The sequence below is a fragment of the Drosophila busckii genome, chromosome 3R, assembly GCF_011750605.1.
Source record: "Drosophila busckii strain San Diego stock center, stock number 13000-0081.31 chromosome 3R, ASM1175060v1, whole genome shotgun sequence".
NCBI classification, from domain to species: domain Eukaryota; kingdom Metazoa; phylum Arthropoda; class Insecta; order Diptera; family Drosophilidae; genus Drosophila; species Drosophila busckii.
In genome coordinates this window covers 1,541,366-1,563,688 of record NC_046607.1, presented here as the reverse complement: position 1 = coordinate 1,563,688, position 22,323 = coordinate 1,541,366, and the positions used below count along the sequence as shown (strand labels likewise).

Sequence of the window (22,323 nt, the reverse complement as noted above, 5' to 3'; positions counted from 1 at the left end):
GCACGCATGTGTTTTATTCATAATTAAAAAAAATTAAAAGTCAACGCATAGAAGATAAGCTAACCTATGCACCTGTAGACATACTCAGTAATAAAACAAAGCATATAGATTTATCTTGATTTCAGTTTAATACATTTGGTTGAGTGTGTTTTAGTGTGTATGTGAATGTGAACGAAATTTAACATAAAATCAAAGTTCTTCTTTAGTATGTGTAACTGACTGTATAAGTAAGTGTGTGTGTGTGTGTGTGTGTATGTGTGTGTGGTTTTAGTTATCTACATAGCTACATACATGTGTTGTTTACATATTTAACTAAACATAATAAATACACTTCTACGTATATAATATATATATATTTTTATATAAATATAACAAATAATACATCCAGTTGTAGACGTTGCCAGTGCTTCAAGAGCTTCAACAGTACAAGTGATACAAAAATACATAATAAACGAGCCACAGTGATCGTGGATGTTCTGTCCAAGTGCTACCGATCGACCTTCTTTATGGTTATAATTTCGTAGCACATTACTTTAGTAACAAATTTCGCTAGTTTTTTCTTTACTTTCTCACGAGCCTAATTCGATTTGGCCGAATACGGACTGGTAGAACCCACTGAGGGTGGTGTGGGTGTGGCACCGCTTCGCACACCGTCGCCTTCACAAACATATTTGCCTGGAAATGAGTACACATATTAAAGCATTGCTAGTAAATGATGGATGTGAATTAATATTTACCAGAAACAAAACGACGCTTGACCAAAGACAAACGATAGCCACTCCCCTGCAGCTCAAATTCGATGCCCGAAAGCGTTGTGCCCTCGCAATTGAACTGGGTAACCAGCATTGCCGGCGTTGACGGCCCATCGTTGAGTTCAAGTCGTGCACGCAACGTGCCAACGCCGCCATCCTGCGAATTCTGCGATATATCCGTAAAGTTCCAAACCAAACGATTCGACTCTCCTAGCCTAAAAGTGAATATAAAATAAATTAATTATGCTCTGATTAATGTAGAGTGCGGCAGCTGCTGACCAGGAGGAATGCGGCTTGGCCTGCACATTGCGCACAGATCCATTGACGGGCACAGCGAGCGTTACATTCAGCAAAGGTGATGCATTGGCCATTGCATGATTATTATACTTGTAGTCAACCTTGAGCGCCGTATAGCTGGGCTCACACTTCCAATAGCTAACCAGCTGGAAAGGACACGAGCTCGCGCCTGGCTTGGTGCGCACCTGATACTTTAGTATGTCGACATTGAAATACGAGGCTGTTGGGTTGTTCTCCGCCTGGCGACGCAGCAATGCTGTTAATGCTGGCATATTAAACTCCAGCACCGTGCTCACGGCAGTGGACTGTTGACGATCTCTGTAATATTCAGTCATAGTTATGGATAATTTTATAAGAGACGCTGCCGGACTACTTACAGTTGCACAAGTTTGCCGTTAGGCACAATATTTTCCAGATTTTGTACATTCTTAATGCGAAAGCCCAGCTTAGCTGGATTTGGATTATTGGCTAGCAAGCCGGCAACGCCGGCTGGGAATGATAACATCATATCACCAGACACCTTTACCTGACAGCGCGACTCATCGCTGCCTCGGAAGTAGGCGTGTATAATCTCATGGAATGCCACGGCCAGCGGTATAGTGTCCGATATACCAATGGTCAGTGGCGATGGACCACGCGATGAGCCCATGCCGCCAATAGCCGTGCGAAACTCTAGACTGCCAATGCTATCCGCTCGATTCATAGCAGGCCCCGGACTCATGCGGCCACGTCCTACATTATTAGCAGCTGCAGCTGCTGCTGCCGCCGCCGACGCTGCTGCTGCTGCTGCTGCTGCTGCTGCTGCTGCCGAGGCAGCTGGTCCTATGGCAATCATATCTGAGCGACGCGACGGCGGTCGTGGTATGGCTATGCTGCTACCAGCTGAAGTAGGCGTTGGTATCTGACGACTTGGCGGTTTAGTCAAGGTTGCGGAAGCTGGTGCCGAGACACTGACATCACCCAGCTCAGAGAATATATCGCCAAGATCCGCATAACGATTGTGCCCCACATTGCTGGGATTGTTATTAGAGAGCGTGGGACTCTGCAGCGGCGCATACGGATGTACGCTGGCTGTTGGCGTTGAGGCATTCGATACCTCTGGCGATTGTTGCCGCGAGACAACAGCACCACGCGTGGCGCCTTGAATCTGCTGGCTGTGATGCTGCAATTGTTAAGAACTACATAAATATTTGTTTAAAAGCTTTTTAAGTTAACCTACAGCAAAAATTCCCGTAGGCGACAGTGAAATATTCTCCACGGTGGCACGCAACTCATCTACACTGGCCGACATGGGCGCCTGTCCATTGTTTAGCGGCTTTATCTTCACATGAATTCGTCGCTCCTGCTTATCATTGTCAGAGTCTGTGTCCGAGTCCGAGTAGAAGCTGCCCGCTGTGAAATTTAACTGTTGTAATAATCAAACAAACGATTTTAAAGCAAATTGTTTCTCACATTTGTCTTGTCCCTCCTCCCAGGCAATCTCCTTGGCTGGCTGTATGCTAAAGCCCTCCTCATCTACCTCATAGCCACCACCAGCACCCCCAGCATTTGTCGCAGCAGCACCCGCAGTTGTTGCTGCTGCTGCAGCGCCGACATTTGCTTGCCCACTACCAGCAACACCCGCGGCGCCACCACTGCCACCCATGCTGCTTGCACCTGCTGAGTCTACGCTGCCCTGCGCTGATGCAGCCGATAATGCAGCTAGGCCACCACCTGCGCTGCTGCCACTGGAGTTTTGCGTCTTCATGCTGCGCCCATGATCATCATAATCCAGCAGCGTGTTGTTGCCGCGTTCCGCACTAAATGTAAAAACAATGAGTAAGCGCTGCATGCAGCATAAGCAACACATATTACTTACCTAACCATACGCTCCTCTTGTATATTATCGGCGGCTTCGTTGTCTTTCTTCTTTTTGGATTTTTTGGTTTTTGTCTTATCGCGTCTGCTGCGCAAAATTCCAGAAACTAAGGCACAATGGGAAAAGACATTTTTTTATTAAGTGTTAAATATTATACGAATAATAAATAATGCCAGCAGCACTTTGGGCAACAAATTTTACAACAAACAAGAAGTACACTAGCTAAAATACAAACCCTACGCACTCCAGAGCTATAGGAACGCTATAACCAATAATAATAAAGTGAATATATTTAAAAAAGAAATTTAGAAAATTAAATTGCTTCTTTTTTTTTCAGAAATTTTTATAAAATTTCTCTGTGCCAGTGCGTAAAGCTTGTGGGATTGTGAACAACAGCAAAAATAAATAAAAACACAGTTCAGAGCAAAATACAATTTGATATTTAAGTAAATTCAAACACCGCCGTGAAATGCAATAAAATGATTATGTTAGAAGATTGTTAGTTAAGAAATTATAAATGTATAAAAATCAGTTGCTCTTAAAATGCATATATACATAAAGTTGTTTGCAGTGTGGCTTTGGATGGGGGTAGAGGAGGTAAGCACTCAATTAGTTTCATTTACCCTGAGAGTTTGATGTAAATATATTTAAAAGTGACGTTGTACGTCTGGACGTTGTTGTTGCTGTTGCTGTTGTCGTGGCTGCGTTATTACCCACTGCAGTCTGTTGTTGTTGTTGTTGTTGTTGGTGATTGAGATGATCTTGCTCGTTTAATGATTTCGATAAATGTTGATCACTTGTCGTTGCATTCAATTGCTTTCGACCAGCTGCTGTGGCAGTTGGCGTGAAGGTCTCAAGCGGCTGTTGTTGATCTAAAGTTATGATTTCAATTAGTTTAAACGGCAGTGCGGTGTGTAACGTTTTACATTGAATGTGTGCATGTGTGTGAATGAATGAATGAATGAATGCATTGATGAAACGTTGATGAGTTGGTATGCAAAGCGTGCAAAAGCGTAACACAAAATGCGAAAAATTCACTTAGGCAGGCGTAAGTGGTAAGTGTTGTTAATTTGTTATAGTTGCAATGTGTGTGGGTGTTAACAATTGGCATTGGCTGGTGTTTGAATGTACATTGTAAAAAAAAAAAATAACAACAAAATATATAATTAAAGCAAAAATAATTGAAAAATTAAGACTATTGATAGATTTAACTTTAAATAATACAATAAACATAAGCAAATGTAGAAAATCTTTACAAGAAAAAGGCATACAAATAATTAGCCGACTATTTGTAAGCAATATTTCAATTTAGAAAAATGCAAGAAAGACATTAAAGATATTCCTATTAAGTGCTGTAACACACTGATGAAAGATGACATAGAAACAGTATTTAAGTTACCAATACATCAAGAAAGATAGAAACATATAACCATTAGTTTTAGATAAACAACAAAAGCAGAAAGTAAATAAAAATAAAGAAAGGAAAATAATAGAATGAACCTTGATTACTATTATCCTGAAGCTCTGAGTTAAGGGAATTTTTATTGGTGACATTGTTGGTGAAATTAATCTTGCCAGTTGTTGTGTTGTTGGTGTTCGAGTTGTTGCTGTTGCTTGTTGCAGCTACAGCTGTTATTGCTGTTGCTGTCGTTGTGATGTTTGTGTTGTTCGAACTGTTGTTGCTGCTGTTGGCTGGCATACCGAAATTTCCAGTTGCACCACTATTGGAATTCTGCTGCTGCTGCTGCTGTTTATTCGCTGTGGGCATAAACCAGGAGCGCAGACTCTTAACAGTTGAGCTGCCCGCACTCGCTTGTGTTGGTTGCGTAGCGCTTAGAGTTTCCGGTGATGTGGGTCGCGGTGACCCAGCACCAGCACCAGCTCCACTGCCCAATATGGCATCATCTGCATAGGCTATGCTGCCACTAGCCGCACTGTCACTGCCCAAAGAAATGCCTGCCAAGGCATCCGCATTGCTCCCACCACGCTGATCCATAGAAACTAGACTGCCAGATGCTGCAGCTGCTGCAGCGCCACCCGTACGCAACGCTGCTTGTATGCTGGCTGCCGAATTCGAATTGGATGCCTGCTGTGGCTGTTGCAGACGTGCACCGCTGGATAAAGGCACAAATTCCAGTTCAAGCATCTCTAGAAATTCAAATTGATTAAATTACAACTGGGAATGCCCTTCAATTCCGTTACTTACCCGGTTTTTCCAGTCCGGTGTATTTGTTGAGCACAAACTGCTCGAGCAGCTTATCCACAGACATGTCCACAAATTGTCGCTTAAAGTCGGAATGCACCTGACCCACCATATCATGATTGTTCTGCAACATTTCCAGATATGTGGATAGAAATTCTTTCATTTGACGCAAGTGAACTTCTTCGATCTCTTGGAAACGTTTGCAAGTTTGGGTCATACGTCGCTCAAATTCATTTTTGATGGGATTATGTTTATCCAGCAGCGTTTTGTACTCTTCTTGCAATTTCTTTAGCTTACTTTCCAGCTTCTCGGCATCCTTTTGTGAGCCATTGTCCTTGCGCAGCTTCTCCAGCTCCAGCACTTTACTAGCGTACAAATCACGCAACTTTTGCACGGCTACCGTGGACGTTTGAATGGCCTGCACGCACTCCAGCGTCTGGGACTCCTCCTCTTTGACGCACTTATGTTTCTTATGCAACTCATCGGCATATTTAGCCACATCCTTCACCAGCTCGGTTAGCTTCTGCACCATTTGCAAATGCAATGTGGACAACTTTTCCGCCGATGTACGCAAGATAGTCCACACCGGTGCAAAGGTACTGTTCAATGTGCCTGTGCTAGCTTTGTGCGCAAGCTTGGACATCATTTTAGAGTTTTGCTCCTCAATGTTGGATTTCTCGCGCAGAAACTCGGACAGCTCCTTGCTGGCCACCAGACCATGCTTCATATTATGATAGAGCACATCGAAGCCATTGTTTTTCTCTCCCTGTGTAATACCAACATTGGATTAGCAATTCAAATAATATTTATAAAATACTTACCCAAAAGTAATCATTAAAGTCCACCGTCATTTTGAGTCTTTTTGCTTAAATGCCTAATATAGCTTAAAATTAATACTTTTGCTTCGCTTTTGTTATTGTTTATTGGTTACTTTAGCCTTTGGCGTTGTTAATTTATATTTAATTTATGATTTTTTGTTCTTCTTGTTTTTATTATTTGTTACAGTCGTCGTTGTGGCTTTGTAATTGACTTTGTTTCCTCTCCATATCTAACGGCTCATCAAGCAGTTGTTCATATTGCAGACTGTACTTATCATCAGCATTATCATAGTCGACATCAGTAGGCTTTGGCTGCATTGGTTGACACCACACTTAGCTCTAACTGCAATTAAAATTTACAGAAATGCAAAGTAAAGAATAATTATTCTACTTTCCTTTCTTGAATATTAAATGTTAACTTTTGGAGCATTCACGTGTTTCTTTGGACATAAGAATCACTTTTGAAACCAATAACTTTCAATTCTTAGGGGTCCGCTTTAAAAAATACAATAATAATACAAATTGTTAAATTGTTACAAACGCATGATTTATTCAAATTCTACATATTTTAAGATCTTGAACATGGTTATCATATGAAATACGTACAAAAAGAGTGATTTTGAATTACGACATTGAACTTAAGCTTGCTCCAAATCGATTCGTTCCTCCAGAGCACGCATCAGTATGGTGCAACAATCTTTGATGGCATGATAAATAATATTCTTAATTTGTAGTTTATCCTCGTGATTGGTGTGCGAGTGCGAAAGGCGTCTAAATTCGTGTGTAAGATGATAGCAATGTGTAATATTCTCTGGAGAGACGAAATCCTCGGCTACCTTGATGCAATTGTGTAGATTCTGCACCTGATGTGGGGCACCTGCTGGTATAAAGACAGCATCGCCCTGGCATTGTACAATGGGATAGCCTTCAACGCCATATTCCTTAAGCAGACGTGCACGTAGCTTATCATCCAAATACCAATTCTGATCGTGTATAGGATCGTGATCCGGTTCCAATCGGAAGCCCTTCTCCAGCGTGACGCGATTCAAGAGATCGCGTATTTTATCTGCATCACGTGCTGGGAATATATGCCACAAAGCACCTGGCAGCACATCCGGAGACTGACAACGGGCACGTGTTATGTAATCACAGCCGCCCAAGGCAATGGCCCGCTGTGTGGCGGCCAGCTGTGGCTTGCTATCCTCATCTGTGGGTATGCCTACATATACCATAATATTAACCGCATCGGATATATCCAAGTGTAAGTTAGTGGTGCCTTTGTCCGGATGCAGCGCCGAACCGTAGGCATTGTACATCTTGGGACCCAAGTCAGGTGGCACAAACATTTTGGGCAAACAGCTGGCAATGTTAAGATTGCCTGTGCGCAACGTATACTCCGGCATGGGTAGACCACGCATTAAATCCGCAAAGCGTGTGGGCAAGATCTCTGCAAAATCATCGCCTGGAGGCCAATCCTTGAGCTTTAGAAGCATAGGTTTGCCATTGGCATCCAGCAAACGCTTGTGTATGCATTGGAATCCTTCCCAGAAATGTCGCATGGGCTGATTGGGCACCAGATTGCCATTGAGGCAGTTAATCAAATCATTTGGCTTGTCACCAAAATCCTCACAAAATGCCTGCGGATGCCACAACGACAAGTTCAACGAACGTGCCACCTCTGATATCATTACAGGCTGTCCCACTTTCCATACTTCCTGATACAGCACACGATTATCCGGATGCATGGGATCGGTCAAGCGCAACAATTTGCCATCGCATAGCCATTCATGTGGCACGCCCGGCGCAAGTTGTGTGGAACGCGCCAGCGTCATGGCCAGAGGCGGCAAGAAACGTCGCAAGCCCGCTAAGCCCTTGCGCAAAAAATCAATATGCTTAAAGTTGTCAAAGGCGCTGGTAATAGGATCCTTGCCTAGTGTCTCCTTGGTCCATACGCGTCCCGGCACATAGTCAATATGATGCTCACGCGCAAACTCGAGCTTCTTGGCATGCAGCTGCTCTAGACGCTGCTGCTGTTGCACCTTTTGCGCCGTGGCCAGGGACGAGGCGCTCGTATGCTGCTTCAATTGCGACTCTTTGATCATGTCCTCTATGAGCTGCGTCTGCTGCTTGTGCTGCTCACCCACCTGTTGCTTGCTTAGCAAGCAGCCGCATACTTGCGGCACCTGCCACAAGGCACGCGCCTCATGCATCAAGCGTCCCAGTACATTCAAGGCTCCACCTGCTATAATCTGCGTCAGCATGAGATTGGAGAGCGTATGCTGCTGCTGGTCCTCATCTGTGCAGAGTAACCAATGGTATTCATCCTGTCCACGTTCCGTTTCAACGCGTCGCTTATTTTGCAGTCCCTGCTTGCGATCCTTGTAGCAATCAATGCAAACACCGAAGCCACACTTGTTGCACGTCCAGTGATAGTTGAACAAAGTTGTATCGCATACATCGCATATTTCACGTATGCCCTGTACGGCCTTTTTCCAGGCAATAGTCTCATCGGGATTCTCGTGCAGCTTCAGTGCCTCTACTTCCTGGCGCCACAAGTAGCAGAACTGATCGCCAGCATGCAACAGTATATAGCGGCATACTTGTATATCCATATAGCCTGCAGTGGGTGCCGTCTTGGCATCTGGCTGCCAAATGCTGTAATCCTCACTACTGGGCTCCTTGTATGGATTGGGGAAGCCGGCGACGATCAGCTCGCCCTGCGTGTTGTACTGGAGTCGTCTGAACTCATAAAAGCGGCAGTATATATCATTACCATTAGAGCTGCTGCTGTTGTTGGTGTTGCTAGTGTTTGCATATGCAGCTGCGGTGCGTCGTCGGCATTCACGGCAATTGGGTATGGGCGTGGCTGTATCGCTTTGTGGCAGCTTAAAGCAGGGCAAATGTTGTAAGAAGGTAGCACAGCTGTTGCGATGCTCATTATCCAGTTTTTGCTCCTCGATGCTTAGCTCAATTATATCGCCTTGTTGTTGCTCCATATGCATTGTCTCGACATTATCTGCCTTGGCATCGATTTCCTTATTCGCGCGCTTGTTATTGTTGTTGTTGTTGTTGTTGTTGCTCGTTTCGTTTGATATGCGTATTTCAATAATGGACTTGGGCTGTGTGGTTGACAAGCTGCGCTTACGACAATTGCTGCTGCTGTTGTTACTATCGGCATTTGTTGGCGGCGTTACCAGATCACCAAACTCAGCTGTGGCTTGCGACATTACTTGTGTTAATTAGCTGCGCGAGTGTGAGCGGGAAAGAGAGAAAAAGCATAATGTGAACAACTCAGGAATAGGCCAAGCTTATTACACAATTTCAATTTAAAGCCGGCTTTTATTTCTTCTTGTTTATTTTTGCAAGCTTATAAAATCAAATACAAAGTATTTGCTTAATAGGGCGTTTGCATTAGATAAGCTCTGCAGTGTAAACACCCCTCTATACAAACAAGCTATATTTTTGCTGATAAGCTTTGAACAACCCAAGTGAATTTCTGTATTTTTTTATCTTTGCCAAACGTTATTTTTATGCAGCACATGCTAAGTTTTTTAATTATCAAATTCACAACAATTGCATATCTATCAACACTCTGTAATGTTAACCTGTTAATTAACATTCGTACTCTCTTTTCGCTTTGGTGCTCTTTTACTTGCAACAAGTGGGTGCATTTTGCATGCGTTAATATTGATTATTTATTTTCAGCATAGAGTCAGGGACATACATACTTATAAAAGGCCTGACATAATTAACTTTGGCTCAGTCATGTTTTAGTTGAATACATATACATCCATATACATATGTATATCCATGTGGCAAGCGCGATAAGATTTTTTGGGCGTGAACCACAAATCCCCAAGCCGCTGCCTACTGCTAAGCCTGCTTATCATTACAAACACAAACAAAATGTTACTGAGAGTCACACTCGCACAAGAATTATATATAGTAATATATAAACAAAAGAAATCGCAGTCATGCAGTTGGAGTCTGTAAATTGTTGAATCAATTTATTTTCTGTACACTTAATAATTGACCTTTCAATTTAATTGGCAGTTATAAACTCCAGTATGAGTTTATATAACAATTTAACACAAGGCAAAAGGTTTAGATCAATAAAAAAAACTAAATACAAAACTTCACACAAACTGCTACGCAAGACTTCGTGGTATATAAGTATGTTGTTGCACCTTTTTTTAGTTAAAAGATAAACAGTACAAAATTAGTAGAGCTGTGACTAAATATGGTCATCACATAAAATCTTTTACATTTGTTATGATACTCGGTCTATTGTATGTTTGGTTACTTTAATGTAACAATAATGCTTGTTATTTGTTTAATTGCTGCCTACCTTTTTTTCTAGTAAACACGCCAAGTGCAGCACGGTAACACTGGCCAAAGTGTTACTACACAGCTACTCACCCACACCCACTCTTTGGCGAATTGTTTTGTCAATGAAACGGGCAAAATTTTTGCACAGAAATAAATTCCAGTGCACATAAATAATAAACGCTGCATGTGCAACAATTGTTAATTGCACTTTAGTCAACAGGCATACACTTGATGTAAGTCAGATATACTAGTGACAGTTGCATTTTTATCAATTTAAATTGTATACTTAATACGCTAAACTACCCACTCACACACACACACTCACAGCTTACATATACATGTGGACATATATAAAATTGTTGTACGCTGCTTGCATGTATATGTAGGTAGCAGAAAACAGACTTAAAATTTTCACACAAATTTTAGCATACTTGCAAACTGTGCATGAACTTACATTTTATTGTAGCTTATTATCAGCACAGTTACACAATCGTTTTAATATATTTGGCATATAGAAACCAAATAATATATGATTAATTTTAAGCCATAAACGCGTAGATTTTACAAACACTTGCAGAACGCGTCGTATTCTTCTTCAGTGCTGCCAGATTAGCTCATTTCAGGCTAAATCGAGCATTTTTAATAATTTGCAAATAGCTTATAGCTATAAATCTAGCATATTTTAAAGTTTCTATATTTCAGAAATAAATGAATTTGTGACTTTAACGATATGGTTTTGTAAGTTTAAAAGCTATTACGGCGGATTTGTGAAATGAAAAGAAAGTCAAGCTTTGAATAATACCGAACATAATATGTATATAAAATATCATTCCGCGTTGCTTTAAATCGATAACCAGGAGCAAGTATGTCAGCGCTAATGTTAATAGATATGTAAAGTTTTTAACGACGAAAAATGTCTTCGGCGTTAGTAAAATGCTTTAATTTAGCTAAAGCTGTAAAAACAGTGGCATTTCGAAGCTTCTTAGGAACTTCTACGTCCACTATACAGTCATGGAGGTGAGTTAATAATTGTGAAACAAGTAGTCACACAAACCAACAAATACTCGTGTTTTGTTTTTATGTAATGCACAGCCCGGCAGCTACTGTTGGAGCCCTCTCGACCAAATGCGGCTTACACACGAGCTATCCCATGCGACAGGAAAAACTGCTTATGGAATTCTTTGATGATCCTAAACACTGGAGCGAGAACGAGGTAAAAGTAGGACGCGCTTGGAAGACTGATGAACTACGCATCAAGTCTAACAAGGAACTGCATCAGCTGTGGTACATACTGTTAAAAGAGCGCAACATGCTGCTTACCATGGAGCACGAGTGCAATGAAAAAATGGAAATGTTTCCCAATCCCGAGCGCATTGATAAGGTCAAAATTTCCATGGAGAATCTGGAGACAGTAGTCCGTGAACGCAATAAAGCTTTTCATCTACTAGAGACAGGTGAAACGGGTGAGCGTCCACAGCGTCAGGTGAAGAATGCCTTTGGTCTGCCTATGGTATACAGATCATGTGAACATGCTTTGCCACCGTTTATGAATACAAAGTGGATCAAATCACGGCATGTAAGCTGTGGCGGTCGTGCTGTGCAAAAATTCCTGCTTAAATATCGTGAAAAGCTTTATAATGCGAAGCGCAAGGCCAAGAAGTAAGTTAATACTTTATAACATAAAATTAGGTGACTACATTTTCATTTTAATTGCAGTCGTTCACGCAATGAGGTTATGATGATTTTGCGACGCAATCCCAACTTTGACTTGAATTTGCTGCGCAACAGATTTCCAGATGTGGACATTGACAAGCTGCGCCAGACGGATAAAACTCGTGGACACTATGTGCCCAAAGTGGATGTTTAATTTATGTCAATCTTGTTGAAATATAAAAAAAAAAAACCAAACATGATTAGTCATCATCAAATTTTATTTTTGTGCCCATAAATGTTGCTATTTTAGGTTTAAGCTTCTGCTTGGCTATCCACGAAGGATGCATGTCTGCAGTAACAGCAGCAGTTTCAGGTGCCACTGCAGATGGCGCTATTGTGGCCACAGCGCTGCCATCATCGCCAAACTTTATTTTTCGTCCTTTAAAGCTACTTATAATTGGCCTCTGTTGTTGTTTGGCCAACCAGGAAGGATGCTTGTCAGTATCCTGCTGTCTGGTAACATGTTTGCGCCGGCTTGGTTCCTGATGGTACACATCCTCTTTCTCTGATTCATCACTGCTGTCACCGGAGAGCACTACAGCTGATGATAGATATGGCTGCCCAGACTCCGTTATAAAAAAGGGATCAACCACATGAGTAGGTCGCTCCTTTTCTTCAACTTTAGTCTTTTTTTGTTTGACATTACTTCTATAAGGCTCTACATGTTCTGGCTTAGCTGGTTTCTCTATAACACTTGGCTGGGTGTGCTTTTTGTTGTCTACTTGCAACCGTTCTTTTTTAGCTGACTTCTCCATTTCTTTCACCTGCTTTACAACTCCCTTAGCTGGTTTTTCTATAACTCTTGGCTGCTTTAATTCCAGTTTTGGCTGCTTTTTGTTGTCTATTTGCAATCGTTCTTTTTTAACTGTTTTCTCTCTTTGTTTTAGCTGTTTTACATCTCTCTTTGCTGGCTTTTCTATAACTTTCGGCTGCATAACTTCCAGCCTTGGCTGATCCACGTGCAATTCTTTTGTGGATTCTATATTTTCCAGCTTATTATTAATGGACTTTTCTTTAGCAGTTTCAACAACTTCCTTCTCACAATCTTCAGCTGCCGTCTCAACAGCTGTCCCCATTTCCTGGTCAACTTCTGGTTTGTTTTGCTGCAACCATTCTACGCGATTACGCTCCTGCGCCTTTAGATCTTTCAACTCTTTACGCTTGCGTCGCTTGTCCTCAGTGCGTTCTACTTTAAGGCGCCTCTTACTAGTCTCCAATATTTCAGTACGCCATGCAGCATCTGCCTCACTGCCTAGTTCCAGCTTAAGTCTAAATGTGTTTACGAGCAGCTGCATAATTTTATTTAGGCCTAACATGGCAATGCCAATCTCTTCAGGAGTTGCTCTGCCATTTGTTAACACTGCATTGTGCTTGCCATCTTGCAGCAGCACCGACCGCATTATGCGTATACATTTAAGCGCTTTTATCTGTGCCACACATTCAGCATTTTTCCGTATCCGCTGCTTGTGCTTCTCATTGTCCGGATGTTTGTCTAGCGCATTGTTCAGTTTGCGTAGTTTGTGTACTAACTTTGCAATCGTTTGAGCTCGTGCTTGTTGTATAAGTTTCTTGTTGGAAATGACCTGTTGAGCAGTTATAAGTATGATTTCTAAGATAATTTGAAAATTTTCACTCACCAAATTATTAAAGTTCAATTTGTCAAACATGCTGCCTTTTATAGTGTGGCCAGAATATCATAAGTTAAAATGGACAAATCGATGAAAAATTCATAAAAATAGCCAGACCAACAAAAAATATGTTAACCAAAACTGAGTTTATTTTAACCGTTTTAAAGTTTTAAAGAGGCCGAGGCTCTCGACATAATCATTATATTTTCAGCACAACAAGTAACTTATTCTTTTGCTGTTTATTTAATTGTGTGATTAACTTTATAACAACATTTGTGCAAATAGGTTTGTAGCTTAAATTTTACGATATTTAGAAGAATTTTTAGCAATTGCAATTTCAAAATTTCTAAGGGTAGCTATAAATATGCTAAAATTGGATTGTATTAATTTTCCGGCCATCGCGCCCTGTTAAATTCCGTTTACACTTACAAAGTCACAGTTACATTTCGACAGGCATTGGTTAAAAACATTATCGCCATCCACCACAGTGCTCACAGTATCATCTACGCGGTGATTAAACCAAAAAAAAAAGCAAACATAACTTTGCAAATATTTTTAAAGCTGCTAAAAAACGCGTTAAACCTCATAATTGTTAAATGTTTTAGTTATAGCGTAGGTTTTATACACACGTTAAAACGAGTACCTCTTTGAAGTTAAGCCACTGGCTAAATTTGCCGTGTTGAAAAAAAAACAAGGAGGAGCCAATTGAAGCGACAGCAACAAAGAAGGTCCGGCAGCAAAATACATACATAGATAAGCGTGCACTCTGAACTACGCTGCAAGAGCATAGTGGAAAACAATTTTGATAATAGATATGACTAAGCCATGCGTATAAACAAATGTGTTAACTTTTAATAAAGTTGCAGTGAATTTTAATAAGGATTCTGTGCTTGAGTCATGTCATTGCGTTCTTTTTCTCTTTCGCTCTCATTGTGTTGGTGCATGTGTGTGCGCGTTTGTGTGTGAGCGGCAGAGAAAAAAATATACATACATCATATGCTTGTGACTCTGACTCACATTACTTTATGTCTAATTATGCGTTTAATTAATTTTAATCATTTTTAATTAATAAAAATTTGTATGTGCATCTGCATTTGCAGTCGCCGCAGTCTTTAGTTGCAGCTCCCATTTTGAGAGAAGGGCGAGGAATACTAACACGCACGCACGCAACACACACATACAGACTTAACATACACACGAACTTAAGACTGCAACTGCAATTGTAAACATCGACAACAAGTACGGCGAGCAGAGCAAGCACAACGAGAACTCCAAATGACGGAATACAAGTTGGTTGTGGTCGGTGCTGGCGGTGTTGGCAAATCAGCACTGACAATACAATTAATTCAAAACCATTTTGTTGACGAATACGATCCCACAATCGAGGACTCATATCGCAAGCAAGTGGTTATTGGTATGTTAATAATAAATACATTCGATTTGCAATTATTATAATGTGTATTGACGTTCGACAGACGGTGAAACCTGCCTGCTGGACATTTTAGATACCGCTGGACAAGAGGAATATTCCGCCATGCGTGATCAGTATATGCGAACGGGCGAAGGATTTCTCCTGGTATTCGCTGTGAATAGTGCCAAGTCATTTGAGGATATTGGCACATATCGTGAGCAAATCAAACGTGTTAAGGATGCCGAAGAGGTGCCAATGGTGCTTGTGGGCAATAAATGTGATCTGCCCTCGTGGAATGTGCAAAACGAACAAGCCCGAGAGGTAAGCAAACAAACTGGGCATGTCAGTTGCTTTGACATCAACACCCTCTGATCCCTTTCTTTCGCAGGTGGCCAAACAATATGGCATTCCATACATAGAAACGTCTGCCAAGACGCGCATGGGTGTGGATGATGCATTTTACACATTGGTCCGTGAAATACGCAAAGATAAGGATAACAAGGGACGAAAAGGTCGCAAAACGAATAAGCCGAACCGTAGATTTAAATGTAAGATGCTTTAAACAGCCTTTTACAGATTGGTTTTTTGTATTTTCAATACCGCCATTCTTATATAATTAATGCGTGTGTGATTTGTTGTGTTCGCGTGTGTATCTGTATATGTGTGTGTGTGTGTCAAAGCCTTCTTCAACAACTGCAACTCCTTGTTAAGGCAGTATATAAAAATCATTTTAAATTCCATGTCATTTTGGAACAAACACATACACAAGCACACACGCACACGCATGCACACACTAAGAAACACAATTGAGCGTGTGAGATTTGGTGCAATGAAAGGAAGAACAAAATTGTAATTAATTTAAGCAACTAAAGTTTTATTGTATGTCAAATAATTATTTGTTTGTGAGTCGATTCAAAATAATTTGTGGCGCCCTTTTTTAAGATTGTTAACGAAGCCAGTACTTTATGTGCATATCGCATATATATGTAACTACTACTACTAAAAAAAAAAAATATTAATACTATTTTTGTAACTGCTTTGGTTAAGCTGCTGCGAGAGCAAATTTGATAACCATTTGTTTTCAGTGTGCACAATGAATTAAATTGAGTGTTATATTGTCTGTACCGTGCTAAGAGCGATGTACGATATTTGTTGACTTTATAGTCCGATCCTTAAAAGAAAATTGTAGCATAGCTAAAGCTACATGAATCTATTATCACGTAGCTTTCATTAGTTTTCTTTTGACAGGCACACAGATAAGCACAAACATAATTCCATTAGTATTTTCCACAACAAAAAAAATATAAATTAACAAAAAGTTTATTGTTCTTATACAAATTTTGTGGTGCTAAAATGCAAAAGTAATGAGAAAAAAACTAAATGAGCACAAACATATTGTACGAGTTATTTTAAACAAATCGAGAAATTGAATTTTTTCCATTTTACCAAACTGACGAATGTTCGATCAGAAGAAGCTTATGCGAAACTCAACAATTTGATAATTAAGCACAAATATAATTATGTCTATTAATTCGTAATTTGAAATCCAATTGACCATTATGCACTTTATTCGCATGTATAGTTTATTTCAATATATATATATCAAAATATATAATTATGATTAGCGAGCTTCGCATAAGCTAAACACAAAACGTACGTTATGCTAAAAATATGTAAAAAAAAAAAAAATAATATAATTTCATATGTATTCTGCACCAAACAGCAAGCAGCCAATTACATATACATACACACACATATATAAATATAGTTTGCTTTAAGCTTTTTATACATACATAAATTAATATTTAATTTTTTGTATTAATTTTTGCCATACAAAAAGTAAATAATAAATCAATTGTGTGTACTATTTAAGCCGTTTTGTTTATGGTTTTTTTTTTTAATTTAGCCAAAAGAACAGGTTATTTTTAATAAAATAATAGTTTATTGGTTAATAACGACAATTCGTTTTTAAACAATTTCTTGGCTGTTAAAATTTTTTTTGTAAATTTGTCTGCAATAGCGGAATTGTACTGTAGTTCACGAATCGTTCATACAGCTCGCTTTTTCGCTGCCCCTATTCGTAGTCAGAAACTTGAGTTTTTATATTATGGCCTCCGAGTATATTTAAAATTTTCAAATTTTTCAAATGAAACTATAATGTTTTTAATAAAAGTTTAAATAAAGCATAAGTCAGTCCGGAACTTGATTCATTTGTTCCGATAAGTGACTTCATACGATAGCTTGACCATTCTAGTTCATCTCTAATTTTTTTCACACTGCTGTCGGCATATTTTTGCTATTATATTGATTATTCGGCTTGAGTAAAATAAAAACTTAAACTATTGCATAATATATATTAAACAGCAGGACACACGAAAAGTAAATTGTTTGCTCCCACGGTAAGTGAATAGTAACTTGCAAATTTCTGCAATACCATACCGTGCGCAGGCGACGCCTCGAGACGCCATTTTATTATGTGCGTTGTCTTGTGCTCTTGTGTGTGTATGTGTGAGTGTTTTGCAAACACAAATAAAGGAGTGTGAAAATGTTAATAATATTGCAGAGAACGCAATAACCATGAATATGGAACCAAATTCTGTTGAAAATCGAGAGAAAGAGCGCGATCGCCGAGGACGCGGAGCGCGTGGTTCACGTTTCTCGGACGCCGATGGCAACAATGGCAATGCTGTTGGTGGTGGTGGTGCTAATATGTCACGGGATAGAAGCCGTGAGAGGCGCAATTGCCGGGTGTATATATCAAACATTCCCTACGACTATCGCTGGCAAGATCTGAAAGATTTATTTCGTCGAGTTGTCGGCTCCATTGAGTATGTACAGCTTTTCCATGATGAAAGCGGAAAGGCGCGTGGGTGCGGCATAGTCGAATTTAAAGATCCGGAGAATGTGCAAAAAGCAATGGAGAAAATGAATCGCTACGAGCTAAATGGTCGTGAGCTAGTAGTCAAGGAGGATCATGGCGAGCAGCGTGATCAATACGGACGCATTGTACGCGATGGTGCTGGCGGTGGCGCCAACATTGGCGTTGGTGGTCGGGATAATATGGACGATGGACGGTATCAACGACGTGATGACGACAGAATGTAAGTAATAATAATTATAAGCTATTTAACTCTCATTTAGGTATTTAAGGATCATCAACCTGTGGACCTACTGATCTAATGTCTGAAGACCAATTTTTTAATCTTTTATATTTTGGAAATAGCTTTAAAGATCTCTTTCAAATCTCAATGGTAGTTTATATTAGCTGTAATTCAAATGCAAACAGTTGAGCTGTTGGTTCCTTATTCATATTTGATGATAACATTTAGCTGCAAATTCTTGGAAACTGCGAACAAGTTCGTTAACTAACTGTATTATTATAGACATAATTCGATTTTAAATACAAGTCTAGTCGGTTTCCTTGGTTAGCATGGAACATGGGCCCTTAGAACTTTTGACTGTGTAACAATTGGTTTCAGTTTAGAAGCTGTTTTCATGCTACATAATATTCATAGATGAACTGATCAATTTGGGTAATTTAAACTACAAAACGTTGTATCTCTTCTCAATTGCGTTATGGTCATTTTATATACTCTACAATCGTTATAGCAATATATCTGCTGACAACTTTGTTTCAAATACTCGCTGCTTCAGTAGGCTAAAGAAAATATGTCCAATTAAAATCGTTCCGAAATTCTTTAAAGTGTGTTTATGGATATACTACTATATGAGTAGGTTAAGATATTCAGATAGTTTTAATTGCAGCTATTTTGCTAACAAAGAAGAGTTGAACGTTACGTTGTATTGATATAGTTTCTAATTTAATATTCTTAGTCTAGACATCTAATCTTATGCGCTTATTTAGTAAGCTGTTCATGAAATGTGTTCGCTCGTGGTATACACAAGTGTGTATGTGTTAAATCCTTGCATTTGTTATCTTTTCTCTCTCTCTTTCTCTGGATCTTCTGGCTTCTTTTTCTAGATCTGGGCGTAATAATTTTAACATGATGTCGAATGATTTTAATTCGTCGAATTACAATTTGTATGGGCTTTCTGCTTCGTTTTTGGAGAGTCTTGGCATAAGTGGACCTTTGCATAATAAGGTTTTTGTTGCGAATGTGAGTATAAGTATTTAAACAAAACAATAAAACAACAACTTCCAATAACTTAAATTACCGTACTGTATCGAACTTGTACAAAAAAAAAAAAAAAAGTCCACAACATAAACAATATTCCCTACCAACATCAAAATCAATACAAATATTACCCATAGACATATATATAAATATATATATTTATCCTATGTAAGATGGATTAACGTTTGTAGCCCGTATTCTTTGCCCAGTTGTGTAAGTTGCAAGTTGCTTTATTCTATTTTTTAAGTCTACCAAAAATTTTGAATTCATCATGGGCTCTGTTTCGTATTTATAACCCAAAACATATAACAAGAATTATTGTGGTAAGTTTAGCTATTTAGAGTCAGCTATTTTCAGTAAACAAAATGCATACTATTTAAAGTTTGTGTTTTGTGTGGCATTTGACTGCTCTGCCGCATTTGTTGGTTATTATTTTAACTATATATTGTCTTACTGGCGTAAGCTAAGTCGTTATCATAATTAAGATTAATACTTAAAAACATAAAATTTGAACCTATAGTAAGGCCTGTTCTAAAGTGGCGATTTGCATTTATAAACTATCAGATTGAAATCCTCTGGGAATCAGCACATTATTATAAAGTATTCGAAATTCCAACAATTTGATCTTCAACAAAAACATAATAAACATAATGATTGCAATTAATGAAGTCAACTCTAGACAGCTTCATTTTATCCATTAAGATGTTATCCTTAACATCTTTCCTCAAGATGCTAGTTACTAAATAGATCAGAATGAAAATTAATAAGATAGAGATAGATGTTAATTGGGTGAATTTTTTTTGTTTTTCTTCTTAAAATATGTTTGCTTAAATCAATTCACTAATTCCAATTCCAGTAGAATTTCTTGCAAGTTGTATATATTCGGAAGATTGCAGCGTTTGATATAAACATGATTGGCAATCATTGATCGCTGTAATGGAATTTTGCCCCAATAATGAAATTCAGCTGGGCATAAAAATTTAGAACTGATCTCAATATTTAAACCAACGCTAGCAAATAACAGTTGTCATCATTCCATTGTCTAAAAATAATGATATTTGCTTACATTTTAAGCAATGAATCAGAGATGAACCGTTGATTTGCACATTTGGGGAATTCGGTCTAAAGACTGTTTACTGAGCGATCGCTCTATCGGTTTGCTCTATATGAATTTGTTATTGAACGAGCCTTAGAACAATTGCTCAATTGATACCAAAGAAGAGGCTGCACCGAAATTTACTTTTCGGATATGTTTTTGTGTAGAGCTCTAAGGGCAAAACGATCGACTGTTATTTGTGAGCTCTTATTTAAACAGATTGAAAAGATTTTAATGTGTTAAGTTGGCGGCTGTGTTTGTTTAATAGTTCATCTGGGTTATAAATATGAAACAGTCAAGTTTTTGTGAGTATTGCAAGACTGTGTCGCCGTTTTGGATATTGCCAACTGGGCCTGGGCCTTTTTTATTGAAATCCTCAGGATTTGTGTTTATGCAATTACTTCGCCTGATAATTTTCAAAAAGGCGAATACTTTGTGTGGACAACTTTTATATTCATAGGTCCAAAACTTTATTGTACAAATGTAATATTTTATTTTGTTCATGTTTTTGATGTTTCAACAGCTGGACTACAAGGTGGACAGCAAGAAACTCAAGCAGGTGTTCAAGTTGGCCGGAAAAGTGCAAAGCGTTGATCTATCACTGGACAAGGAGGGCAATAGTCGTGGCTTTGCTGTAGTTGAATACGATCATCCTGTGGAGGCAGTGCAGGCTATTTCCATGTTGGATCGTCAAATGCTTTATGATCGTCGAATGACAGTGCGCCTGGATCGCATACCCGACAAGGGTGAAGGACTCAAGCTGCCCGAAGGCTTAGGCGGTGTGGGCATTGGCCTGGGTCTCAATGGTGAACCCCTCAAGGATGTGGCACACAATCTGCCTAATGGCGGTAATCAGAATGCCTCGCAGCTGCTTGGCAACGTGCAGCAGGGCTCCCAGCAACTGTCTGGTGTAACTGGCGGTCCGGTTGTGGGCGGCGGTGTCGGAAACAATCCAGGCAATATGTTGGGTAATCTCGGTGGCGTAATGTTCGGCAATAATCCATCGGTGCAGCCATCACCAGTGGCACCAGTACAAAAACCTAGCATGGGTAACAATGCGGGTGGCAGCGGTATCAATTTAAACAATTTGAATCCTAGCAATTTGGCTGCTGTTGTGGGCAATTTGGGTAATCTAGGCGCTGCTTTGTCCAATCCACTGCTTACTTCATCTCTAAACACGCTGGGTCTCAATTTGGGCAATTCCGGCAACAACGATGATACGCTGCCCGGCGGTAACATGGGACTATCGAATAACTATAGCAGCGGAGGTGGTGGGGGCGGTTATGGCGGTTCCGGTGCGGGCAACAATTATAATTCGTACAACAGCAGCGCCGGTGGCGTCTCCAATCCTGGTAACAATTCTTACAGCAGCGCTGGTAATGTTTCCAATTCAGGCAACAATCAGCTTGATGGCAATGACTATGGCAATTCTGGCAATCAATTGGACATGTACGGAGGCGGCGGTGGAAATAATGTAAGCGTTGGCTCTGGTAATGTGGGCGTTGGTGGCAATAATGCTGGCAACGCTGGCGGCGGTCAACGTAAATCAGACACCATTATTATTAAAAATGTACCATTGAGTTGCACATGGCAGACACTGCGTGATAAATTCCGTGACGTGGGCGATGTCAAGTTTGCCGAAATACGCGGCAACGATGTGGGTGTGGTGCGCTTCTTTAAGGAGCGGGATGCCGAGCTGGCCATAGGTGAGTGTTGAGTGTTGATAGCCAAACATTCAGCTTAAAACTAATATTTTTTTTCGCGTTACAGCGCTCATGGATGGTTCACGTCTGGATGGTCGCACCATTAAAGTAACATATTTTTAGCACTAAGCTTATAGATTTACGCCTACAACCACGGATTAACATGCCAACGTATATTTAGACACGACCAAACGGATTCTTTTAAACCCAAGCCGCAACGTTTTTAGTTGTAGTGTGTACACAAACATAATTATATCTGTTTCATTTTTATACGCCACATTACCCATCGTAAAGTATCTTAAACATGTTTGACTCTAATAATTGGCAGACGACGCAATTCATATAACTTTTAAGTGATTGAATTTAAAATAAAAACAAT

At 39.8% G+C, this 22,323-nt stretch overlaps 6 protein-coding genes across 11 annotated transcripts; 3 read left to right on the top strand and 3 right to left on the bottom strand.

The window, feature by feature from the left end:
* Window positions 1-363: 363 nt before the first annotated feature.
* LOC108603438 (F-BAR domain only protein 2) lies at window positions 364-10,800 on the bottom strand. 3 transcript variants are annotated; one of them, XM_017992260.1, is made up of 12 exons: window positions 10,712-10,800; window positions 5,932-6,271; window positions 5,114-5,876; window positions 4,408-5,055; window positions 3,531-3,779; window positions 2,908-3,013; window positions 2,502-2,848; window positions 2,269-2,441; window positions 1,427-2,211; window positions 1,032-1,367; window positions 738-967; window positions 364-675 (listed from the first exon to the last, which is right to left on the bottom strand). In XM_017992260.1, exons 2-12 carry the CDS (start codon window positions 5,959-5,961, stop codon window positions 578-580), a joined length of 3,765 nt encoding a protein of 1,254 aa, XP_017847749.1. In that variant the 5' UTR covers window positions 5,962-6,271; window positions 10,712-10,800; the 3' UTR covers window positions 364-577. The 3 variants fall into 3 exon arrangements, with proteins under 3 accessions (XP_017847749.1, XP_017847750.1, XP_017847751.1); XM_017992261.1 differs by having other exon boundaries at window positions 4,609-5,055; XM_017992262.1 differs by lacking the exon at window positions 3,531-3,779.
* On the bottom strand, window positions 6,475-10,838 carry LOC108603439 (lysine-specific demethylase 3A-A). Of its 2 annotated transcripts, none has more exons than XM_017992264.1 (2): window positions 10,823-10,838; window positions 6,475-9,171 (listed from the first exon to the last, which is right to left on the bottom strand). In XM_017992264.1, the coding sequence occupies exon 2, from the start codon at window positions 9,153-9,155 to the stop codon at window positions 6,567-6,569; it is 2,589 nt and encodes an 862-aa protein (XP_017847753.1). In that variant the 5' UTR covers window positions 9,156-9,171; window positions 10,823-10,838; the 3' UTR covers window positions 6,475-6,566. The 2 variants fall into 2 exon arrangements, with proteins under 2 accessions (XP_017847753.1, XP_017847752.1); XM_017992263.1 differs by lacking the exon at window positions 10,823-10,838 and adding an exon at window positions 10,712-10,781.
* Window positions 10,839-11,128: 290 nt separating this feature from the next.
* On the top strand, window positions 11,129-12,145 carry LOC108603441 (39S ribosomal protein L47, mitochondrial). Its single transcript, XM_017992265.1, has 3 exons — window positions 11,129-11,274; window positions 11,350-11,916; window positions 11,974-12,145. Exons 1-3 carry the CDS (start codon window positions 11,171-11,173, stop codon window positions 12,122-12,124), a joined length of 822 nt encoding a protein of 273 aa, XP_017847754.1. The 5' UTR covers window positions 11,129-11,170; the 3' UTR covers window positions 12,125-12,145.
* Window positions 12,146-12,170: 25 nt separating this feature from the next.
* On the bottom strand, window positions 12,171-13,654 carry LOC108603437. The gene is made up of 2 exons (XM_017992259.1): window positions 13,608-13,654; window positions 12,171-13,553 (listed from the first exon to the last, which is right to left on the bottom strand). Exons 1-2 carry the CDS (start codon window positions 13,635-13,637, stop codon window positions 12,171-12,173), a joined length of 1,413 nt encoding a protein of 470 aa, XP_017847748.1. The 5' UTR covers window positions 13,638-13,654.
* A 448-nt stretch (window positions 13,655-14,102) lies between these two features.
* On the top strand, window positions 14,103-15,710 carry LOC108601713 (ras-like protein 1). Of its 2 annotated transcripts, none has more exons than XM_017989628.1 (4): window positions 14,103-14,326; window positions 14,699-15,012; window positions 15,074-15,330; window positions 15,398-15,710. In XM_017989628.1, the coding sequence occupies exons 2-4, from the start codon at window positions 14,874-14,876 to the stop codon at window positions 15,569-15,571; spliced, it is 570 nt and encodes a 189-aa protein (XP_017845117.1). In that variant the 5' UTR covers window positions 14,103-14,326; window positions 14,699-14,873; the 3' UTR covers window positions 15,572-15,710. The 2 variants fall into 2 exon arrangements, with proteins under 2 accessions (XP_017845117.1, XP_017845118.1); XM_017989629.1 differs by having other exon boundaries at window positions 14,108-14,210.
* A 1,657-nt stretch (window positions 15,711-17,367) lies between these two features.
* On the top strand, window positions 17,368-22,241 carry LOC108604193 (heterogeneous nuclear ribonucleoprotein M). 2 transcript variants are annotated; one of them, XM_017993545.1, is made up of 5 exons: window positions 17,368-17,408; window positions 17,573-18,110; window positions 18,992-19,127; window positions 20,765-21,947; window positions 22,012-22,241. In XM_017993545.1, the coding sequence occupies exons 2-5, from the start codon at window positions 17,587-17,589 to the stop codon at window positions 22,065-22,067; spliced, it is 1,899 nt and encodes a 632-aa protein (XP_017849034.1). In that variant the 5' UTR covers window positions 17,368-17,408; window positions 17,573-17,586; the 3' UTR covers window positions 22,068-22,241. The 2 variants fall into 2 exon arrangements, with proteins under 2 accessions (XP_017849034.1, XP_017849035.1); XM_017993546.1 differs by lacking the exons at window positions 18,992-19,127; window positions 22,012-22,241 and having other exon boundaries at window positions 20,765-20,974.
* The last annotated feature ends 82 nt before the right edge of the window (window positions 22,242-22,323 follow it).

Bases quoted from the DNA above. Each gene is read 5' to 3' on its own strand.
- LOC108604193 (XM_017993545.1), top strand. From the start codon at position 17,587: ATGAATATGGAACCAAATTCTGTTGAAAATCGAGAGAAAGAGCGCGAT. The intron at 19,128-20,764 runs GTGAGTATAAGT...ATGTTTCAACAG, and splicing joins ATAAGGTTTTTGTTGCGAAT to CTGGACTACAAGGTGGACAG. The intron at 21,948-22,011 runs GTGAGTGTTGAG...TTCGCGTTACAG, and splicing joins GGATGCCGAGCTGGCCATAG to CGCTCATGGATGGTTCACGT.
- LOC108603439 (XM_017992264.1), bottom strand. From the start codon at position 9,155: ATGTCGCAAGCCACAGCTGAGTTTGGTGATCTGGTAACGCCGCCAACA.
- LOC108603438 (XM_017992260.1), bottom strand. From the start codon at position 5,961: ATGACGGTGGACTTTAATGATTACTTTTGG. The intron at 5,056-5,113 runs GTAAGTAACGGA...TTGAATTTCTAG, and splicing joins CACCGGACTGGAAAAACCGG to AGATGCTTGAACTGGAATTT. The intron at 2,212-2,268 runs GTAGGTTAACTT...TAACAATTGCAG, and splicing joins CGCCTACGGGAATTTTTGCT to CATCACAGCCAGCAGATTCA.
- LOC108603437 (XM_017992259.1), bottom strand. From the start codon at position 13,637: ATGTTTGACAAATTGAACTTTAATAATTTG. The intron at 13,554-13,607 runs GTGAGTGAAAAT...ACTGCTCAACAG, and splicing joins AATTGAACTTTAATAATTTG to GTCATTTCCAACAAGAAACT.
- LOC108603441 (XM_017992265.1), top strand. From the start codon at position 11,171: ATGTCTTCGGCGTTAGTAAAATGCTTTAATTTAGCTAAAGCTGTAAAA. The intron at 11,275-11,349 runs GTGAGTTAATAA...TGTAATGCACAG, and splicing joins TCCACTATACAGTCATGGAG to CCCGGCAGCTACTGTTGGAG. The intron at 11,917-11,973 runs GTAAGTTAATAC...TTTTAATTGCAG, and splicing joins GCGAAGCGCAAGGCCAAGAA to TCGTTCACGCAATGAGGTTA.
- LOC108601713 (XM_017989628.1), top strand. From the start codon at position 14,874: ATGACGGAATACAAGTTGGTTGTGGTCGGTGCTGGCGGTGTTGGCAAA. The intron at 15,013-15,073 runs GTATGTTAATAA...GACGTTCGACAG, and splicing joins TCGCAAGCAAGTGGTTATTG to ACGGTGAAACCTGCCTGCTG. The intron at 15,331-15,397 runs GTAAGCAAACAA...TTTCTTTCGCAG, and splicing joins AAAACGAACAAGCCCGAGAG to GTGGCCAAACAATATGGCAT.